Genomic DNA, 18,667 nt, shown 5'->3' with positions numbered 1-18,667 from the left:
CCGATCACATGGTCTGCGGTTCGAATCCCCGCAGCAGGGTGAGCTCCCGTCTTTCGGTCCCAGCTCCTGCCCACCTAGCAGTTCGAAAGCACCCTTAAGTGCAAGTAGATAAATAGGTACCACTTTATAGCGGGAAGGTAAACAGCGTTTCCGTGTGCTGTGCTGGCTCGCCAGAGAAGCTTCATCACACTGGCCACGTGACCCGGAAGTGTCCTCTTAAGTGAGATGGGCGCACAACCCTAGAGTCGGACACGACTGGCCCGTACGGGCAGGGGTACCTTTACCTTTACCTTTTATGTTACATTAGTATCATTGGCACATCAGTGAAACATAGCTGAATTGATAGACATGTATGCAAGTGAAATCGTGGTAGTTCCTGAACAAGCTGGTGCTTCATTGTGATATTTTTGCCCTTTCATTTCTCTTAAGTATGCTTATTTTAGACCTCCTTAAGTACATTACCCTTCAATTAGCAAGCATGTTTCCTGTTAGGAATCTCTTCTATGCAGGCAAAGAAGGCTATAATAATGCGAGTTAAAATGCATTACTAAAAGGCATTGTACACATTCTTTGTCACTCCAGGCTGCCTTCCGCAGTCTGCTGGCTCATGCTGTCCTAGTGGCGAATCCAAAAATAGATCCTCATTGCATTGGGCCAGTGGTGGCCTTGGATATCTCAACTTCTACCTGTAATTGAAATATAATTTTGCTATTCCAATTTTTTCTTGTTTATTTCTAACGGTAGCAAAATGTAAAAGAAATATGCTCTATATTGTTGCTGTTCATGCCTAAAGTCTGAATGTGTTAAACTTGTTTGAAAAATGAATAACTAAGTGAGCTGTGGATCTGTTCTTGTTGTTCAAGGGTAGAAAGAGAACAAAGGTAGCAGCCTGTACAGTGGTACCTTGGTTCCCGAACTTAATCCATTCCAGGAGTCCGTTCGACTCCCAAAACTGTTTGAAAACCAAGGCGCGGCTTCCAATTGGCTGCAGGAGCTTCCTGCACTCAAGCAGAAGCTACGTCACATGTTCAGCTTCTGAAAAACTTTCACAAACCGGAACACTTACTTCCAAGTTTGTGGCATTCGGGAGCTGATTTGTTTGACAACTAACCCGTTCGGAAACCAAGGTATAAGGATTATGTTGTCCCCCCCCCTCCAGAGGTTAAGTGGTGTAAGCGCTTAAGGGCCTTTTCTAACTGAGTTTCAAGTACAGAATTGACATTCTTCAACTACACAAACAGTACTTACTTAATCTAGAAAGCCATTTATTTGTATTTTACTATGTAAATGTACAATTATACATATACATTGCAGCTACAGATTATGCAATTACATTGTGAACTGTTCTGTTTTCTTCCAGTGTGAAAAACTCAAATTATTGCCTCCCCTCATACACTGCTTATAAGAATTATGACTACTCAGAGCCAGGAAGGCACAATGAACAGCCTGGCCTCTGTGGCCTAAGTAACTTGGGAAATACATGTTTCATGAACTCGGCAATTCAGGTAGATGTTTCAGTGTGCTTATTAGGTTGGAAAGGGTTTTTAAATGATAAAAAAGAGTTGCTGGTAGAATAATATCAAAAACCCAAAGTTGAATTTATATAGGTAAATGCCATGTTTCCAATTCTATTGTTGTGCATTCTTTAAACCCTTTTATACAGAATGGCTATTGGCAGACAAAAACATAGCTGGAATCCTGCTAAATTTATTTAGTTATATGAGCAATGATAAACTATAGGCTTTGGAAAACCAGTCGCCTCGTTAAGCTTACATAATACTTTTGTAGTGCTATGTGACGAGTGTGAAAAAGAAATGGGGACTTGATAGGAAACCATAAAAACTGAGGTTGGAATTAAATGGCTAGGCCTGTCTTGTATACATAGTATTTCATTTACATTTGTTTACAGTGTCTGAGCAACACCCCTCCACTCACAGAATACTTCCTCAATGATAAGTATCAAGAAGAGCTGAATTTTGACAATCCTTTAGGAATGCGGGGTGAAATTGCAAAATCTTATGCAGAACTCATTAAACAGATGTGGTCAGGAAAATACAGTTATGTCACTCCAAGAGCATTTAAGGTAAGAAGTAGGTCCTGGTATGTTCAGATTTGTGTTTATAGATGGTATATGACTTTGCAATAGAGTGAGACTGTTAAAAAGTGGAAATGTATTAATTGAATGTTTTATTTATTATTATTTTTTAAATGAATCAGTGGACACTGAAATACATTTAAAATGTTTTAATTCTGTTGTTGCTCTCGTGTCTTTCTCTAGACACTTATATCTAGCCATAATAATTTCTGTTCTATCTGTAGCTCAGATGGTAGAGATGAGACTCTTAATCTCAGAGGGGAAATAATTCCTATAGTCAACAGCAATCCCCTTTCCTTGCCCCCAAGTCCTACTGCACACTACTTCAATAGTGTATTTTAAGAAACTATGCGAGAGAGAATATATTTTTACCATCTGTTCTTAAAGCTCAGTTACATCATGTCAAGTGGCACCAGCATAGTAATCTTGTGGTGTTATCTCTAGACACAGGTAGGACGATTCGCACCACAGTTTTCTGGATATCAGCAACAAGATTGCCAAGAACTTCTAGCCTTTCTTCTTGATGGCCTACATGAAGACTTGAATCGTATTAGGAAAAAGCCTTATATTCAATTAAAAGATGCTGATGGTAGGCCTGATAAGGTAAATGTTGATTTCATTGCAATATATTTAGAATATTAATCCAAAAGTATATAAAAATATATTGTCAACCCATAAGCAGCTGAAATTTGGAATAGAACTCAAAGAGGCATACAGTGGTACCTCAGGTTACATACGCTTCAGGTTACATATGCTTCAGATTAAAGACTCTGCTAACCCAGAAATAGTACCTCAGGTTAAGAACTTTGCTTCAGGATGAGAACAGAAATTGTGCTCCGGCGGCGTGGCGGCAGCAGGAGACCCCATTAGCTAAAGTGGTGCTTCAGGTTAAGAACAGTTTCAGGTTAAGAACGGACCTCCGGAACGAATTAAGTACTTAACCCGAGGTACCACTGTACTATATTGCTGTCACCAAACTCAGAAAATTACTTAATCTCTCAAAGGTAATTAAAATGAACTAATGAAACTGAAGCAGAATGTGTATACTATTGATTTTTCAGAAAAGGCAGTTGCCGCTTTTCACAGTTGTGACTTTTACTTTGTTGATAGACAAAAGCGAACCAGCTGGACATAAGTTAAGCTTTGAGTGATCTTGTTAAAGAACAAGCAAGCTGTGAACTCCACAAAGGAGTGCTTGCCAGTACAGTTGTACCTTGGTTTTAGAACAGAACGTGTTCCGAAAGTCTGTCCGACTTCTAAAACATTCGGAAGCCAAGGCGCAACTTCCAATTTGCTGCAGAAGCGTTCTGCAGCCAATTGGAAGCCACGCCAGATGTTCGGCTTCCAAGGCAAAGTTAACAAACTGGAAACCTACTTCTGGGTTTGCGATGTTCAAGTTCTGAGTTGTTCGTGAACTAAGCTGTTCGAAAACCAAGGTATGACTGTAGATGAATTTAACCAAGAGAGTAGAAATTGAAACCTATAGGTTAATGGCAGGCTGCTTAGGGGGGCACTAAGTTACAGTGGTACCTCGGTTTACGAACTTACTTCATTCCAGAGGTCTGTTGTTAACCCAAAACCATTCTTAACCTGAGGCGCGTTTTCGCTAATGGGGCCTGCTGTTGCACCGCCTGTGTGCAGTTTCCATTCTCATCCTGAGGCAAAGTTCTCAACCCGAGGTACTACTTCTGGGTGAGCGGAGTTTGTAACCCGAAGCGTTTGTAACCCGAGGTACCACTGTATTTCGAAAGGGCTAATTCCATTTAAAATATTTGGTAGTTTTATTACTGTAATAGAAATCATAGCCAAGGCTCTAGTTTCCACTGATACTTGAAGACTTTCCTTTTAATACCTTGACATTCCTATACAGGAAATTGCTTACTTAAAGCGTTTGTGCCCCGCTCCCAGAGCGACTTAGAGACAAATAAAAAAGCAAGTAGACTAAGGTGCTATGATCATGATGACTATAGAACCTCCAGAACCAAAGGCAGTTTTCCTCTGAATACCAGTTGCTTGTGAATCATGAATCAGTGGTATTGTTTCGCTAGTCTCATGTCCTGTTTGGGGGGCGGGGGGGGGGGGCTTTCCAAGGGTATCTGGTTGACTACTATGAGAACAGAATGCTAGATAAGATAGCAGTATCTCTTACATTCTTAGTAGTATTAGAGTGGCTTTAATATAGAAGAGAGACACAATCTAAGTCTGGGTTACTCTGCAGCTGTTTTATTTCCTTGAGACTTTGCTGTATGAAAAACATTTGGACGTTTCTCATAATAAAAACCCAAGATAATTGGGAGGTGGTAAATGCCATATCCCAGCTTGCTGCTAACTTGAGGAAGCCCTACCATTCTTGCCTTTCATGGTGTTTTCTAATGCCCTTTGCTTAAAATAACTTGGCCCTTCTAATTCATGTGGTCCCTGTCGGTTGGTGCTAATCATTACACACTCATGCCCTGTTCAATACATTCAAGTGTTATAAAACGGTTCATGGGGGGCAAAAATACATTATTTCAAACGTTTGCTTTTACTTAGGTGGTTGCTGAAGAAGCTTGGGAGAACCATTTGAAGAGAAACGATTCCATCATTGTAGATATATTCCACGGACTTTTTAAATCAACCCTAGTTTGTCCAGAATGTGCTAAGATCTCCGTAACATTTGACCCCTTTTGTTACTTGACTCTTCCACTACCCATGAAAAAAGAACGCACTTTGGAAGTTTATTTAGTTAGAATGGATCCGCTTGCCAAACCTATGCAGGTGAGAAGTATAGTATTTACGCATGTTCTGACTTTCATGGTCTACTAGGGAATAAATTGTAATTTGCTTCTTTCAGGTGAATTAAATATACCTGCCTTATGTAACCGTTCCATGTTCCTCATGGTAGACATGTGTACTCTGCCTGTACTATCTTGAATAGCAGCAGAGTTCATGAAGCCCTTGAAAGCAATGTTTGACCAATATTTTGTTTCCTTGCTTTTAGTGTTTAAATTGTTCTAACTTTATTCTCTAATCCCTGGCATTTTGTGTCATTGGGTTTCTGTTTTGAAGTTGTGTACTAATTATAGTTGCACATTACAGCAAAAAATCTTGCAGCTGATAAAGGAAATTGATATGTCTGCTTATATTATGAAAAAGAACAGAAGAAATGTAGCAGGTGTTCTGAGTCAGGCCCCTTTTGATTATTGTTAGGGCCCAATCAATTCTTGTGTTGATCGTAGTCCGTGTTAGAAACTGAGATACGAAAGCTAGGCGCTAAATGGCACCTTAAACCTAGGTTATGGGTGCAAAAATGGAACGTCTAGGCACACTTTTCTTTATAACTATAATACAAAGCTGAAAATATTATGTTCATTTTTCACATGGTCTAGTCTTTCTCATGCCCACCCCCGTAATATTCTTAAGAGGGTCTCTTCTCCAGTCTTCAGAGAGTAGCTGGAAGTGCAGAGGCAGAAAGAGGTCCTCCTTTCCTTCCACTTCACAGTTTTAAATCTTAGGCCCAGAGCTCAGAAATGGCTTGTGCTAATGAAATTCCCTGTTGCAAAATGCGCCTAGAGCAATGGGAGTTTCGAACACTGATTGTAGTTGTTCGGTGTGTATGTATCTCAAACCTGCATCGTTTGCCTGCGTTAAAAAATTCTGCTGCCATAGTCACCAGATACAACCATTATAAATAGTGCAAGCTAAGTGTGTGTGTGTTTATTTTCTACATTGATGAATATCTGCTTTTGTTCATTAAATTGACTTGTTTGACATATAATTTCTCAAGTAGGCAGAATTTATAAATAGACACACAATGAGGCTGGATGCATAAACACAAGCAATAAAAAAGGATGTGTGGGGAATCGCCAGGTGATCTAGTAGATGATAGCACTTGTTTATAAGTGAAATCTACAACGAAGAAAGATGGTAATGCTTTACTGCAGCCTGGAAAGGAGCTGGGTGTGTTTGGAAGGCAAGAAAGAAAATGCAAGTTGGAAGATGACAGCTTTGAGATGGGACATGGCCTGCTCCTTACATCCGAAATGCAACGTTACAGTTGTCCCCTGCAACACGCACACAAGCTATCAGAGATTAGTGTCCTAGGCTTCTGGGTGACCCTTACCTCAATATGTCAAAGTCAACTGAGCTCATAGGCTATGAAAATGTATTTTTAAGGGGAAATAATGAGGTGATTTATAGCAGATCAGCTATCATTTCTTGCTATATGGAGACCTTAGTTCCACCAAGTGCTGGGTCACTGGAAAGGTGGAAATTATTTTGGAATCTCTGGTTTTCCACAGTAGAAAACTGAGTTTGGCTTAACCAATAATCTTCCAAAATTCGAATATTAAAAAGAAAGTAAAAATCAGCACTTGGCATTTAGCACGGATGCCTCTTAGTTTGGCTAAATATAGGTTTGCCTGCTTAATCTGTGGTTGCTCAGTAACCGATTGTTCATGAGATCCTAGGAAATTTCCTCACTAGTTGAACCATTTGGTTCTAATCAAAATTCTTTCCCTTTCCATGTGTGGAATTAGACTCTTTGAAATTTGAATATAAACGTCAGCTTTATTTATACTGGCAAATCTCAGCTAGATACGTTTCTTAGGGCACTCTTCCTTCTCATAGCCAATCTCATAGTCACATCAATGTATAAAGTTGGAAGTTATATTAAGTTGCCTTTCCGCTTTCTTATTAATGACACTGTTTGTATTTTATTTTTTAGTATAAAGTAGTAGTTCCAAAAATTGGAAATATACAGGATCTCTGCACAGCATTGTCAACTTTGTCTGGGGTGGCTGCAGATAAGGTATGATGCTCAATGGACAATTGTAGATCATGTTTAATGTTGTCTGACTTCCTAAGCAAATTCAAGTGATAACGTATTCTATTTCTTTTTTAGATGATAGTTACTGATATATACAATCATAGGTTCCATAGGATATTTGCAATGGATGAAAATCTGAGTAGTATTATGGAGCGTGATGACATTTATGTGTAAGTAGAAAACAAACTTAATCTAAACGGTATTCCGTTTGTCATGAATTTCATGTGGTTTCGTCTACTAAATAATTATAATAATTTATTATTTATACCCCACCCATCTGGCTGAGTTTCCCCAGCCACTCTGGGTGGCTTCCAATCAAGTGTTAAAAACAATACAGCATTAGATATTAAAAACTTCCCTAAACAGGGCTGCCTTCAGATGTCTTTTAAAGATAAGATAGTTGTTTATTTCCTTGACATCTGAAGGGAGGGCGTTCCACAGGGCGGGCACCACTACCGAGAAGGCCCTCTGTCTGGTTCCCTGTAACCTCACTTCTCACAATGAGGGAACTGCCAGAAGGCCCTCGGCACTGGATCTCAGTGTCCGGGCTGAACGATGGGGGTGGAGACGCTCCTTCATTGACTGCTTGGCAAAATTGTGTGATTTATGTCACTATGTTTAATTGTGTGGGTCTGTACTCTGCCTTAGATTTGAAATTGGCATCAACAGAACTGAAGATACGGAGCAAATTGTAATTCCAGTTTGTTTGAGGGAGAAGTTTCGGCACAGCGGTTACAGCCACCACAGTGGTTCCACACATTTTGGTCAGCCTTTCCTTATAGCAGTGCCTAGAAACAATACTGAAGATAAGCTGTACAATCTTCTGCTTTTGAGAATGTGGTAAGCGTACAAGAGAAATGCTGGGAATGCACTCCTAATTGCACTAAGAATGTATGTCACATATTTGGACATTTCTAGCCTAGACCCCATGAAGGAAATGCAGGGCTGTGTTAGGTCACCTGGATGCCAGAACAACGCTAATGTTAGCAGGGATGATCACAATTGAAAAAGACCTTTGAACCTCCCTGTTTACCATTCATTACACTCCTGATACATTAGAGGGGGCAGGGAGGGATAACAAAAAACAGTAAAGAAGTAAATAGTCTGAGCATATGCAGATTCACTTTAATCCAATCTCCAGGCTTAAGGAGGTTGCTTCTAGTGCTTCTCTGCTAAACCCGTTTACTTTGGAATAAGCATCATTTTGTTGCAGACAATGATATATTTTAAAAGTAAAAACAATGAAAGGGGCATCTATAATTATGTACGCTGTTTGAATTGTTTTGGATGGGGTCCTGGGCTTTGTAGCCCTGGACTTTGGCCATAGTTGCACAACCATTAGTGTCACAATTGTGCCTGATTCATTTTATTTATTTTTCCTTGCAAATACACTAACGAGTTAGAATAAATGTAAAATGTTTCAGAAGGATAGCTTCGTATGTAGTAAACTCTTGTGTTTCTACAGTAATAGCAGTTATTGTTCTCTTACACAGCTTCATGGAAGAGGAGCACTGCTCACATTGAGGATGGGAGGAAAGTTATATTGTGCATCACCTTGTTTTGTTTTGTCTTAAGATGTTTCACTATTTGTTACTTGGGAAAATGCTGAAACTTTTTTTTTAAAGATTTTTTTTTTTAAAAAAAATTGTGTAACAATTGATGTGTTTCAGCCGATATGTGAAAACTTCTACTGAAACAGAAGACACCGAAGCATCCTTGCAGTGCTGCAAAGACAATGGTATCAATGGTAATGGCCCAAATGGAATTCACGAAGAAGGATCCCCAAGTAAGACCTGAATTATCAATAGCTGCCTAAAACTTTGGTTCAGTTTTGAAAGGTGCTCTGAAACCTGCCTTGATTGTTGTAAACCTCCCATTAAATCTCTAGCACTTTTGGATCTCAGGGACCACATTACAGAAACAGACAAAACACTTGTGGTGGGTCCATATTTCTTGCGTGTCAAGGCCCCGAGCCCTCCCCCATTTGTTGAATAATAAAACACATGGACACCAGTATTTTAGGTTAATGGGCTAACAACATTATTGGTTACAGAATGCAGAATGTGAGTGGCATTGGCTTAGGCAATGGAATTGAACCGACTATATCTGACTCCTGCCCACCATGCAGGTAGTCTGGTAAGGGTCAACCACCAGTAAGGGGAGCCCTGTTGATGTACATCAACTAAGAGTTCCCCCAGGGTCCCTGATGGGGTCGTGGCATGGCCCTAGCCCATACCCGGGCTTCGGATGAGATCCACTGCCCCGGATCCCTTTAACGGAATACCCTTAAAGAGGAGAGGCAGGTGATGGCCACAACCTCCCCTCCTATAAACCAGGTTTTACCAATGCCTAACCGCCAAACCCTACAAAGTTGTGACGATTGCTACGAGGTAGGCGAAAACAACATGGCTGGTGCCAATTTGCCAAGTGGAAAAATTCCTACCAGGCCCCCTCAACAGGGGACCAACCAAGGTCCATAGCAAGGCCAAGATATTGAACGTATGAAAAAAGGGTGGAAGGGCGGGAGATCCACTGAAGCAGGAATCAAGAGGGAGAACCCCCAGCTGCGCGGTTGCTTAAATATGGTAAGCCACGCCCCCTGACTGACCGGATCAGTCAGCCGGGGGTGTGATGCGGCCGGGACTCCCCTATAATGAGGGGTGCCCCCGCTGTGCACGGGGAGAGCGTGTGGCCTGCCTACAATACACCCCACCAGGAGGGGGAGCATCCTTCACCAAGGACAATGGGCAGGTGTTCAGTCTGCTCTGGAGTGAGGATGAGACTGTAGCAGCTTCAAGCAAGAGCGAAGTACAGGATATTAAATGATGCCCAACTTTTCCTGTAGCAATTTTAATAGCTCTTTGTGAGGGGTAGCAGAGCCAAATTGTGCTTAGCAATTTTATGTTTCTTTTTCCACAACTCTGGTATATGCCAGTTAGAGTTTCCCTGTAGACCAGGAAGTTTTGCACACTCCTATCTATGGTTCTGCATTAGAGTGCCTCCTGTTCACTGAATTCACAACGATGTGAGATGTGTAACGTTCTGTGTAAATGACAGGCGGTGCCGCTATATCCTCCATCCCAGGTGAAATGGAAACTGATGAACAAGATGATGAATCCAGCCAGGATCAGGAACTTCCTTCTGAAAATGAAAACAGCCAGTCAGAAGACTCTGTCGGAGGGGACAATGATTCCGAGAATGGATTATGCACAGAAGACTCTTGCAAGGATCAACTTATAGGGCACAAAAAGCGATTGTTCACATTCCAGTTTAATAGTTTAGGCAACACTGACATCAATTATGTTAAAGATGACACCAGGCATATTAGATTTGATGACAGGCAACTTAGGCTAGATGGTAAGTTGTTGTTTTTAATAGTGGGGTAGCTTTGATTCTACTCCATTCTGTTAACATTTCCTGTTAAAATGTTATATGTATTTTGTTGCTTTGCTGTTTATTTTTATCCTTTGTTTTGGGGCAAGCTCCTGAATGCTGATTACAAATATATATATATATATATATATATCAAACCATCATATAATAAAATGGAGATAAAATTGAAAATAGAGAACCAGCAGTAAAAAATTTTTAAAAAAGCTTGGTGGAATAAGGAAGTCTTTAGGGACCACAGAAAGCCCGCAAGGCATGGGGCCAAGCATGGTTCTTGAGTAAGGGAACTTCAGAAGTATGGGGCCACTACTGAAAAAGCCCTGTATCAGGTGCTTGCCAAGCTGTTTGAGCACAGTGAAAGGTGCGAGATCAGGCCTCCCACACTTGATTTTGAGTCATGGGCAGGTTCATGTGCTTGTAGGTGGTCCTTCAAATAACTGGTTCTATGGGGTGAAGCAGTAGTCTTCCAACAGCTCCAGCAAGGACCACCATCACCCTAAGACTGTGCCTCCAAGTCCTACTCTGGGAAGAAGGCCTAGAACAGGGGTCAACCTTTTTATACCTACTGCCCACTAATGCATTTTTCTTGATGGTAAAATCTCCTTACTACCCACCAGTGCTCGATGGAAGGGGGATTCAGCTTGTGCCATAGAACCCCCTACCGACCACCTAAAATCCTGAAACGCCCACTGGTGGGCAATAGGGACCAGGCTGACAATCCCTGGCCTAGAAGGATACTATGGTCAGTGGTATCAAAAGGCACAAGGAGGCTCCCCCCCCCCACTGAGAACTTCTTTTAAGCCCATTCCCAAAAGATACACGAGTTTTCAGGCTGCCTATGTTGGTTTGCACCAATTTTTTCAATTATTATTTATGTCCCACCTTTAAAAAACCCTTTTTAAAGATAGAAACATTACAGAATAAAAGCAGTTTCTGAGCTGTCTTCAAAGACAGTCTTGCATATAACTCGTTATATCACAACATTAACACATTACATTACCTCTAATCAGGAGATTCCCAAAACATGGTTAGCTGAGGTTTGGCTACTGTGTCTTAGTTTGGTTGCAATTGATACCTAAACTGGATACAGTATATCAGATGGGTGTGTATGCAAACTTGGCAAAGGGTTAGCAAGTCTTGGCCCTTTTAGACAGTATTCTAGAGATGACTATGTACTACTAAGTGCCTATATTGTATCTAGCGTGTACAAAGCCCAGGGCAATGTTCTAAAAGGATAAAAAACAAAATTGCGTATGTGATTAAAACAAATGCAGAACAAAAATATTCATGAAGTAACTAAGTTAAAAAAAACCTCATGTAAGCCACTTAATATGTTTGGGTTGGTACTTATAGGACTATTATTATAATAATTATTATTTATTAAAATAAATACAGCATTTTTAAAGGAGGTTTCTACTCTTCTGTTTAGAAAGATCTTTCTTGGCTTTGGATTGGGACCCCGAATATAAAAAGCGATTCTTCGATGAAAATGCCGCTGAGGTATGTGATTTTTTGTACAAAATAATAATATTCTGGTTGAATTAAGGAGTAGGCTAAAATGGCCATCCCTAACTCAGAGACGGGTACCCTGTTCAGAGGTGGGTAATTGGGGGTATCCAACTCAAGGGCCACAACTTGAGAACTCAAAAGGGTTTCAGGGAACGGAGCTTATTGAGCTGGTAGCAGAGAAGATTCTTCCCTCTTTTTCACTTTCACCTTCTGTGCCAGCATAGTAAGCTCCCTCTCACCCAAACCAGCAGAAATAACTTTGCACCACCACCTCCTGTCATTCGATTTTGGGGGTTGTCCTAAATGCTCACCCCCAAATCAGACAAATTCCAAAACAGGGCAAAAGGACACCAGGCCTAGGGAACGGTAAATTCTTTCAAAATAATTTAGCATAGTTCAATATAGGGAAAGTTTGTTTTCCATTTGGGTTAGCTTTTCCAGATTTGGGAGCTTGTAGACCTTGTTTCATAGTAAGACAACATCACTAAAATGAGTTTTGTTTTATTTGTTCTCTTAACGCAAGAAATACTTCTCTTTAGGATTTTGAAAAACATGAGAGCGTGGAATATAGACCTCCCAAAAAGCCCTTTGTGAAATTAAAAGATTGCATTGAATTGTTCACAACAAAGGAAAAGCTAGGTGCTGAAGATCCATGGTAAGAGCAATTGCTTAATGAGTTTGAATGGGTAGACGGAAAGGGGTTAGAGGGGGGAGATTGCACAGCACTCATCAGGTTGTATCCCTGACAATGCAAGATGCGCAAATTTTACCCCAACTGTAGTTTCACGTCCTGCTCTAAAGAGGGCTAAGCCTCAAGTATGGGGCCCCCTACTAGGGTCATTCCATATCAAGTGATTCAACTTTTTTATCTTGTGTCATTCAATTTTCTTATAATAATAATAATAATAATAATTTATTATTTGTACCCCGCCCATCTGGCTGGGTTTCCCCAGCCACTCTGGGCGGCTTCCATAAAAACCAGAAATACACTAAAATATCACAGATTAAAAACTTCCCTGAACAGGGCTGCCTTAAGATGTCTTCTGAATGTCAGGTAGTTATTTATCGCTTTGACATCTGATGGGAGGGCGTTCCACAAGGCGGGTGCCACTACCGAGAAGGCCCTCTGCCTGGTTCCCTGTAGCTTTGCTTCTCGTAATGAGGGAACCGCCAGAAGGCCCTCGGCGCTGGACCTCAGCGTCCGGGCAGAACGATGGGGGTGGAGACGCTCCTTCAGGTATACTGGGCCGAGGCCGTTTAGGGCTTTAAAGGTCAACACCAGCACTTTGAATTGTGCTCGGAAACGTACTGGGAGCCAATGTAGGTCTTTCAAGACCGGTGTTATGTGGTCTCGGCGGCTGCCCCCAGTCACCAGTCTAGCTGCCGCATTCTGGATTAGTTGTAGTTTCCGAGTCACCTTCAAAGGTAGCCCCACGTAGAGCGCATTGCAGTAGTCCAAGCGGGAGATAACTAGAGCATGCACCACTCTGGCGAGACAGTCCGCGGGCAGGTAGGGTCTCAGCCTGCGTACCAGGTGGAGTTGGTAGACAGCTGCCCTGGATACAGCATTGACCTGCGCCTCCATGGACAGCTGTGAGTCCAAAATGACTCCCAGGCTGCGCACCTGGTCCTTCAGGGGCACAGTTACCCCATTCAGGACCAGGGAGTCCTCCACACCAGCCCGCCCCCTGTCCCCCAAAAACAGTACTTCTGTCTTGTCAGGATTCAACCTCAATCCATTAGCCGCCATCCATCCTCCAACCGCCTCCAGGCACTCACACAGGACCTTCACCGCCTTCACTGGTTCTGATTTGAAAGAGAGGTAGAGCTGGGTATCATCTGCATATTGATGGACACCCAGTCCAAACCCCCTGATGATCTCTCCCAGCGGCTTCATATAGATGTTAAAAAGCTTGGGGGAGAGGACGGAACCCTGAGGCACCCCACAAGTGAGGGCCCAGGGGTCTGAACACTCATCCCCCACCACCACTTTCTGAACACGGCCCAGGAGGAAGGAGCGAAACCACTGTATAACAGTGCCCCCAGCTCCCAGCCCCTCAAGACGGTCCAGAAGGATGTTATGGTCGATTGTATCAAAGGCCGCTGAGAGATCCAGCAGAACTAGGAAACAGCTCTCACCTTTGTCCCTAGCTCGCCGGAGATCATCAACCAGCGCGACCAAGGCAGTTTCAGTCCCATGATGAGGCCTGAATCCCGATTGGAAGGGATCCAAATGGTCCGTTTCCTCCAGGCGTGCCTGGAGTTGTTCAGCAACCACGCGCTCAATCACCTTGCCCAAGAATGGAAGATTTGAGACTGGGCGATAGTTGGCCATACTGGCCGGGTCTAAAGATGGTTTTTTAAGAAGCGGTTTGATGACCGCCTCTTTCAGCGGATCTGGGAATGCTCCCTCACAGAGGGAAGCATTCACCACCCCGCAGAGCCCATCGCCCAGCCCTTCCCGGCTTGCTTTTATTAGCCAGGATGGGCAAGGATCCAGGAGACAGGTGGTTGGTTTCACGCGTCCAAGCAGCCTGTCCACATCCTCGGGGGTAATGGATTGAAATCGATTCCATGCAACTTGACCAGACAGAGCTCTAGCACTCTCCCGCCCCAGCCCTGCTCCCACGGTGGTGTCTAGCTCCTTCCGAATATGAGTGATTTTATCTGCAAAAAACTTTGCAAAATCGTTGCAGGAGATCTTGGGGTCTTTACAAAGCCCCGGTGGTAAAGGTGGTTCCGTTAAATTACGAACCACCTGAAAAAGTCTCCTGCTACTATTTTCTGCAGATGCAATAGAGGCGGTGAAGAAAGTCTTCTTCGCCGTCGCTATCGCCACTTGGTAGGCTCGACGTTGAGCTCTAACCTGTGTCCGGTCAGATTCGGAGTGAGTTTTTTGCCACCGACGCTCTAGCCGTCTCAGCGATTGTTTCATCGCCCTCAGCTCCGAAGAAAACCACGGAGCTGTCCGGGCTCCATGCAATCGGAGAGGGCGCTTCGGAGCCAGACAGTCGATAGCCCTGGTTAACTCCGCATTCCAGCGGGCCACCAGGGAATCAGCTGAAAGGCCATCAACATGGGATAAGGCATCCCCTACCACTCTCTGGAAACCATTTGGATCCATTAAGTGGCGGGGGCGGACCATCCGAATTGGTCCCACCTCCCTGCAGAGGGGAAGGGTCGCGGAGAAGTCCAGTTGCACCAGGAAGTGATCTGACCATGGCACTTCTTTTGTTTCACTTTTACTTAGTGTCAGATCACCCACGTCACTAGAGGTGAACACCAGGTCTAAGGCATGTCCATGACTATGAGTTGGGCCAAACTTATTCAGGGACAGCCCCATGGAGGCCATGCTTTCCACGAAGTCCCGAGCAGCCCCTTGTAAGGTCGTGTCGGCATGGATGTTAAAATCCCCTAGGACAACCAAACTAGGTGTCTCCAGGAGAAAATCCGCCACGACCTGAAGCAGCTCAGACAGGGAATCCTTGGTGCAGCGGGGAGGTCGGTACACCAAAAGGAATCCTGTACTGCCCCTATTGCCCAACTTCCAGAACATGCACTCAGAAAACTGGATCTTCCCAGTAGGACGCCTGGTGCAAGCTAGTGACTTCCTAAAAATCACTGCAACCCCCCCTCCCCGCCCACATGACCTGGGTTGCTGTGCGTAAGAGAAACCTGGTGGGCAAGCAGCGGCAAGGACAGGCCCATCTGCTTCCTCCAACCAGGTCTCTGTCACACATGCCAGGTCAAGTCCTCCATCCACAATCAGGTCGTGGATGGCAGTGGTTTTATTCCTCATTGACCTGGCATTACACAGCAACACCTTCAGGTCATGTAGGTTTCCCCTGTTGATTCCAGTATCCATCCGGTCAAGGCCAGACCCGGAGGCAGGGATAGTCTTCAAACAACGACTAAACCTGCCTCCTCGGTAATGACATGGTCTGTAATATTTTGTACACTTTTTGACTGATCAAAACTCAGTTTAAATCTAAAATTTTATTTTTAAAAAAATCTCATCCCATTTGTGAGTTATGAGGGTTTGAAATTCCTAGAAATTGACAATTTTTGCCTTGTCAGACTACAGAAAAACCTTAAAAGCTCAGCCTAGAATTGAGATACGTCAAAACTAAAAACACCAATCTCTTCATGGGCTTAAATATGATATGTCACATGATGGACTTACTTTAAAATTTACGTTTAAGTGACAAAAATTAACATTATAAAAAGGGATTAAAAATATGAATAAAATTTTCAAAAAGATGTATTTGTTATTTAATATTTCTAAGAGCTACCGGAAAAAATTCATGTTCAGATCTCAATGGGGTCACATTTTTTTAAAAAATACTTTGTACATACATGTCTGCCTTATTGGGTTCTATTTAGGATAAATTGGAGTAAACTATTTCTTCTGTAACAAGACTTCAAACTATAATATCAGTTACATTTCTTTAAAAAGTTACTCAATTAAAAGGTATCTGAAAAGCTAGTCAGGCTTTTCTTTTTAAAACGTGTACCAAAGCCGAGTGAAAGCTTGCTATATTGCATGTTAGAATTAACACTTGGGAAGAATTCTTGCTAGGAGAGATGGGTCCACATATTTCTTCCATTAGCGAGAGAAGTGAGGCAAGAAACACATGAGCCTAAGTCTTCTTCTTTTTCTTAAGAAAAAAAAAATGAAAATATCTAAAGGGACATAATGTGCCTCAAATCCGTAAAGGCTTCAGTCATAAATGCAGCTTACTCCGTGTGTTTTTTAGCCCTTGGACAGTATAGATATGCTTAAGAGCTAGAGGAACCTTTGCTAGCTTGATGCCTTTCATATGTTTTGGACGACTCCCATCATATTTACAGGGATTGACAGGAGTTGTATTTCGAAACATCTGGAAGGCACCAGCTGGCGAAGGTTGAGCAGAGCGAATATGCAGGCCAGAAATAACTTATGTCTGAAGAGCTAGGATTAGTCATTCATTTACCCATCACCTTTTCTGTAACCCTATTAGGAGTGGTAAAGCATTCTGTTTGCATAGGCTTCAGAAGAAACAGAAGCAGGGGATCTCTCCAGATCACACTGTTAATTAGTATCATGAATTTAAATAAATAGATGTTTAGTTTATTAAGTATAGGCCCTAAAGCCGGTGTGTGGAGCATGTGTCCTAGGACTCCCAAACCCTACCAGCCTCTGTCAGGATGGAATCTGGAGTGCCACAGGTTCCCAGCCCCCGATCTAAAGAATACCTTCGTATTTGTCAAGATGAGCTTTACTCAGTCATGGAGAAGCATTAATGACATGATGTTTTAATTTCACTGTGACGCAAACCTTTGACTTGAAATGTGTTTTTCTTGTAGGTATTGCCCAAATTGTAAAGAACATCAGCAAGCTACCAAAAAACTAGACTTGTGGTCGCTGCCACCAGTACTGGTAGTGCATTTAAAACGTTTTTCTTACAGCAGATACATGAGAGATAAGTTGGATACTTTGGTTGACTTCCCTATAAAGTAAGAAAACCATATTTAACAACAATTAAATAGTTTAGTTTTTTCTGTTTTGTTTTGTTTTGATTTATTTATTTAATTTATTGATTATGTAGGCTTAACTCACTGTGAACACAACAAAGCATTTTCCAGGTGCCCTAAAAGAATAATTTGCTTAGCATAAGTTGCATTTGCCTGGCTTTACGCTCAAGGTTACTACAGCTAAGACATTTTCTGTGCTGTTACATAGCTTTCATTGATGTTACACAACCTGCTCTTCACTGCTCCAAATTAAAAATGACCCCTGTGTTTTCTTAGCAGTGGGCTACCATGCTAATTAGTTTCTGTCCAAACAGTTCCTCAGATATTAATGTACGGTCCTATCATTCTAATCTTAAATACATTTTCAGTTGTGACTTCAGTAAGGCTTGAAAGAAAGTTCTTATTGATAGTGTTGCCTAGAGTAAAAATACTCCTTTAAAAGCTTTCTACATGAATGAGCTGTTATTATTTGAGGATTGCTTGATTTTAGTTATTTAGTACATTTCTATCTTCCAAGGAACTCAAGGTAGAATACATTGCTCTCCCAGATCCCAATTTTATATTCACAACATCCTGTTGAGATAGGCTCAAGTGAGCTTCATGGATTTAGCTCAGGCATAGGCAAACTCGGCCCTCCAGATGTTTTGACCCTGACCACTGATCCAGTTAGCTAGATATGATTGGATTGTAGTTCCAAAATATCTGGAGGGCCGGAGTTTGCCTATGCCTGATTTAGCTGTTCTTTCTAGTCCTGGTCTGACACTCTAACCACTAAATAGGCTGGCTTCTCCCATTTCTTCTTTAGCAAGGGCACCCAATAAATATAAGTGTGTATAAAAATGCCTTGATGAATACGTACCAGTTAAAAGACCTACATTTGTTTCTTTGCATAAGGTTTGGAGTGAGTGCTTTGTTTCAGTTGTGTTGAAATCAGATGTAAAACCTGCAACCAGTTCTTGAATATAAATCCAGAATTAATGAGATATTTTCTTTGAAACAGTGATTTGGATATGTCGGAATTCCTTATTAATCCAAATGCTGGGCCTTGCCGCTATAATTTGATTGCAGTTTCAAACCACTATGGAGGAATGGGTGGAGGGCATTGTAAGTAATTTAGTTTGTTCGTAAGATAATACATTTTTTATTGTGGCCTGTTATTAGCACTTTAAGGGAAAATATTCTTGTCCTATCCTAGACACTGCTTTTGCAAAAAATAAAGATGATGGGAAATGGTACTACTTTGATGACAGTAGCGTGTCCACTGCATCTGAGGAACAAATAGTGGCAAGTATATTTTATTTTCCTAGAAACAAGACATAACATGGACTTGCATATATATTTTAGTAAGAAAA

The 18,667-nt window shown here is 42.0% G+C and overlaps 1 protein-coding gene across 4 annotated transcripts in view; it reads left to right on the top strand.

Annotated features, from left to right (window-relative positions):
* USP15 (ubiquitin specific peptidase 15) overlaps positions 1 to 18,667 on the top strand; it is a 55,648-nt gene that overhangs the window by 34,399 nt on the left and 2,582 nt on the right. For 2 of the 4 annotated variants that reach the window (XM_081877857.1, XM_081877859.1), the window contains 14 exons: positions 1,361 to 1,505; positions 1,910 to 2,083; positions 2,540 to 2,698; positions 4,628 to 4,852; positions 6,801 to 6,884; positions 6,978 to 7,072; positions 7,551 to 7,742; positions 8,573 to 8,688; positions 9,960 to 10,259; positions 11,722 to 11,792; positions 12,341 to 12,456; positions 17,148 to 17,297; positions 18,316 to 18,419; positions 18,511 to 18,599. In XM_081877857.1, the coding sequence (XP_081733983.1) occupies positions 1,361 to 1,505; positions 1,910 to 2,083; positions 2,540 to 2,698; positions 4,628 to 4,852; positions 6,801 to 6,884; positions 6,978 to 7,072; positions 7,551 to 7,742; positions 8,573 to 8,688; positions 9,960 to 10,259; positions 11,722 to 11,792; positions 12,341 to 12,456; positions 17,148 to 17,297; positions 18,316 to 18,419; positions 18,511 to 18,599 (2,020 nt within the window). The remainder of the gene's footprint in view (positions 1 to 1,360; positions 1,506 to 1,909; positions 2,084 to 2,539; positions 2,699 to 4,627; positions 4,853 to 6,800; positions 6,885 to 6,977; positions 7,073 to 7,550; positions 7,743 to 8,572; positions 8,689 to 9,959; positions 10,260 to 11,721; positions 11,793 to 12,340; positions 12,457 to 17,147; positions 17,298 to 18,315; positions 18,420 to 18,510; positions 18,600 to 18,667) is intronic. The other 2 variants (XM_081877858.1, XM_081877860.1) reach the window with 1 other exon arrangement.

This window comes from Podarcis erhardii (genome assembly GCF_964252035.2).
Source record: "Podarcis erhardii genome assembly, chromosome: 10".
Lineage (NCBI taxonomy): Eukaryota > Metazoa > Chordata > Lepidosauria > Squamata > Lacertidae > Podarcis > Podarcis erhardii.
The sequence above is the reverse complement of the archived record's forward strand: the minus strand, read 5'-3'. Positions and strand labels throughout refer to the sequence as shown.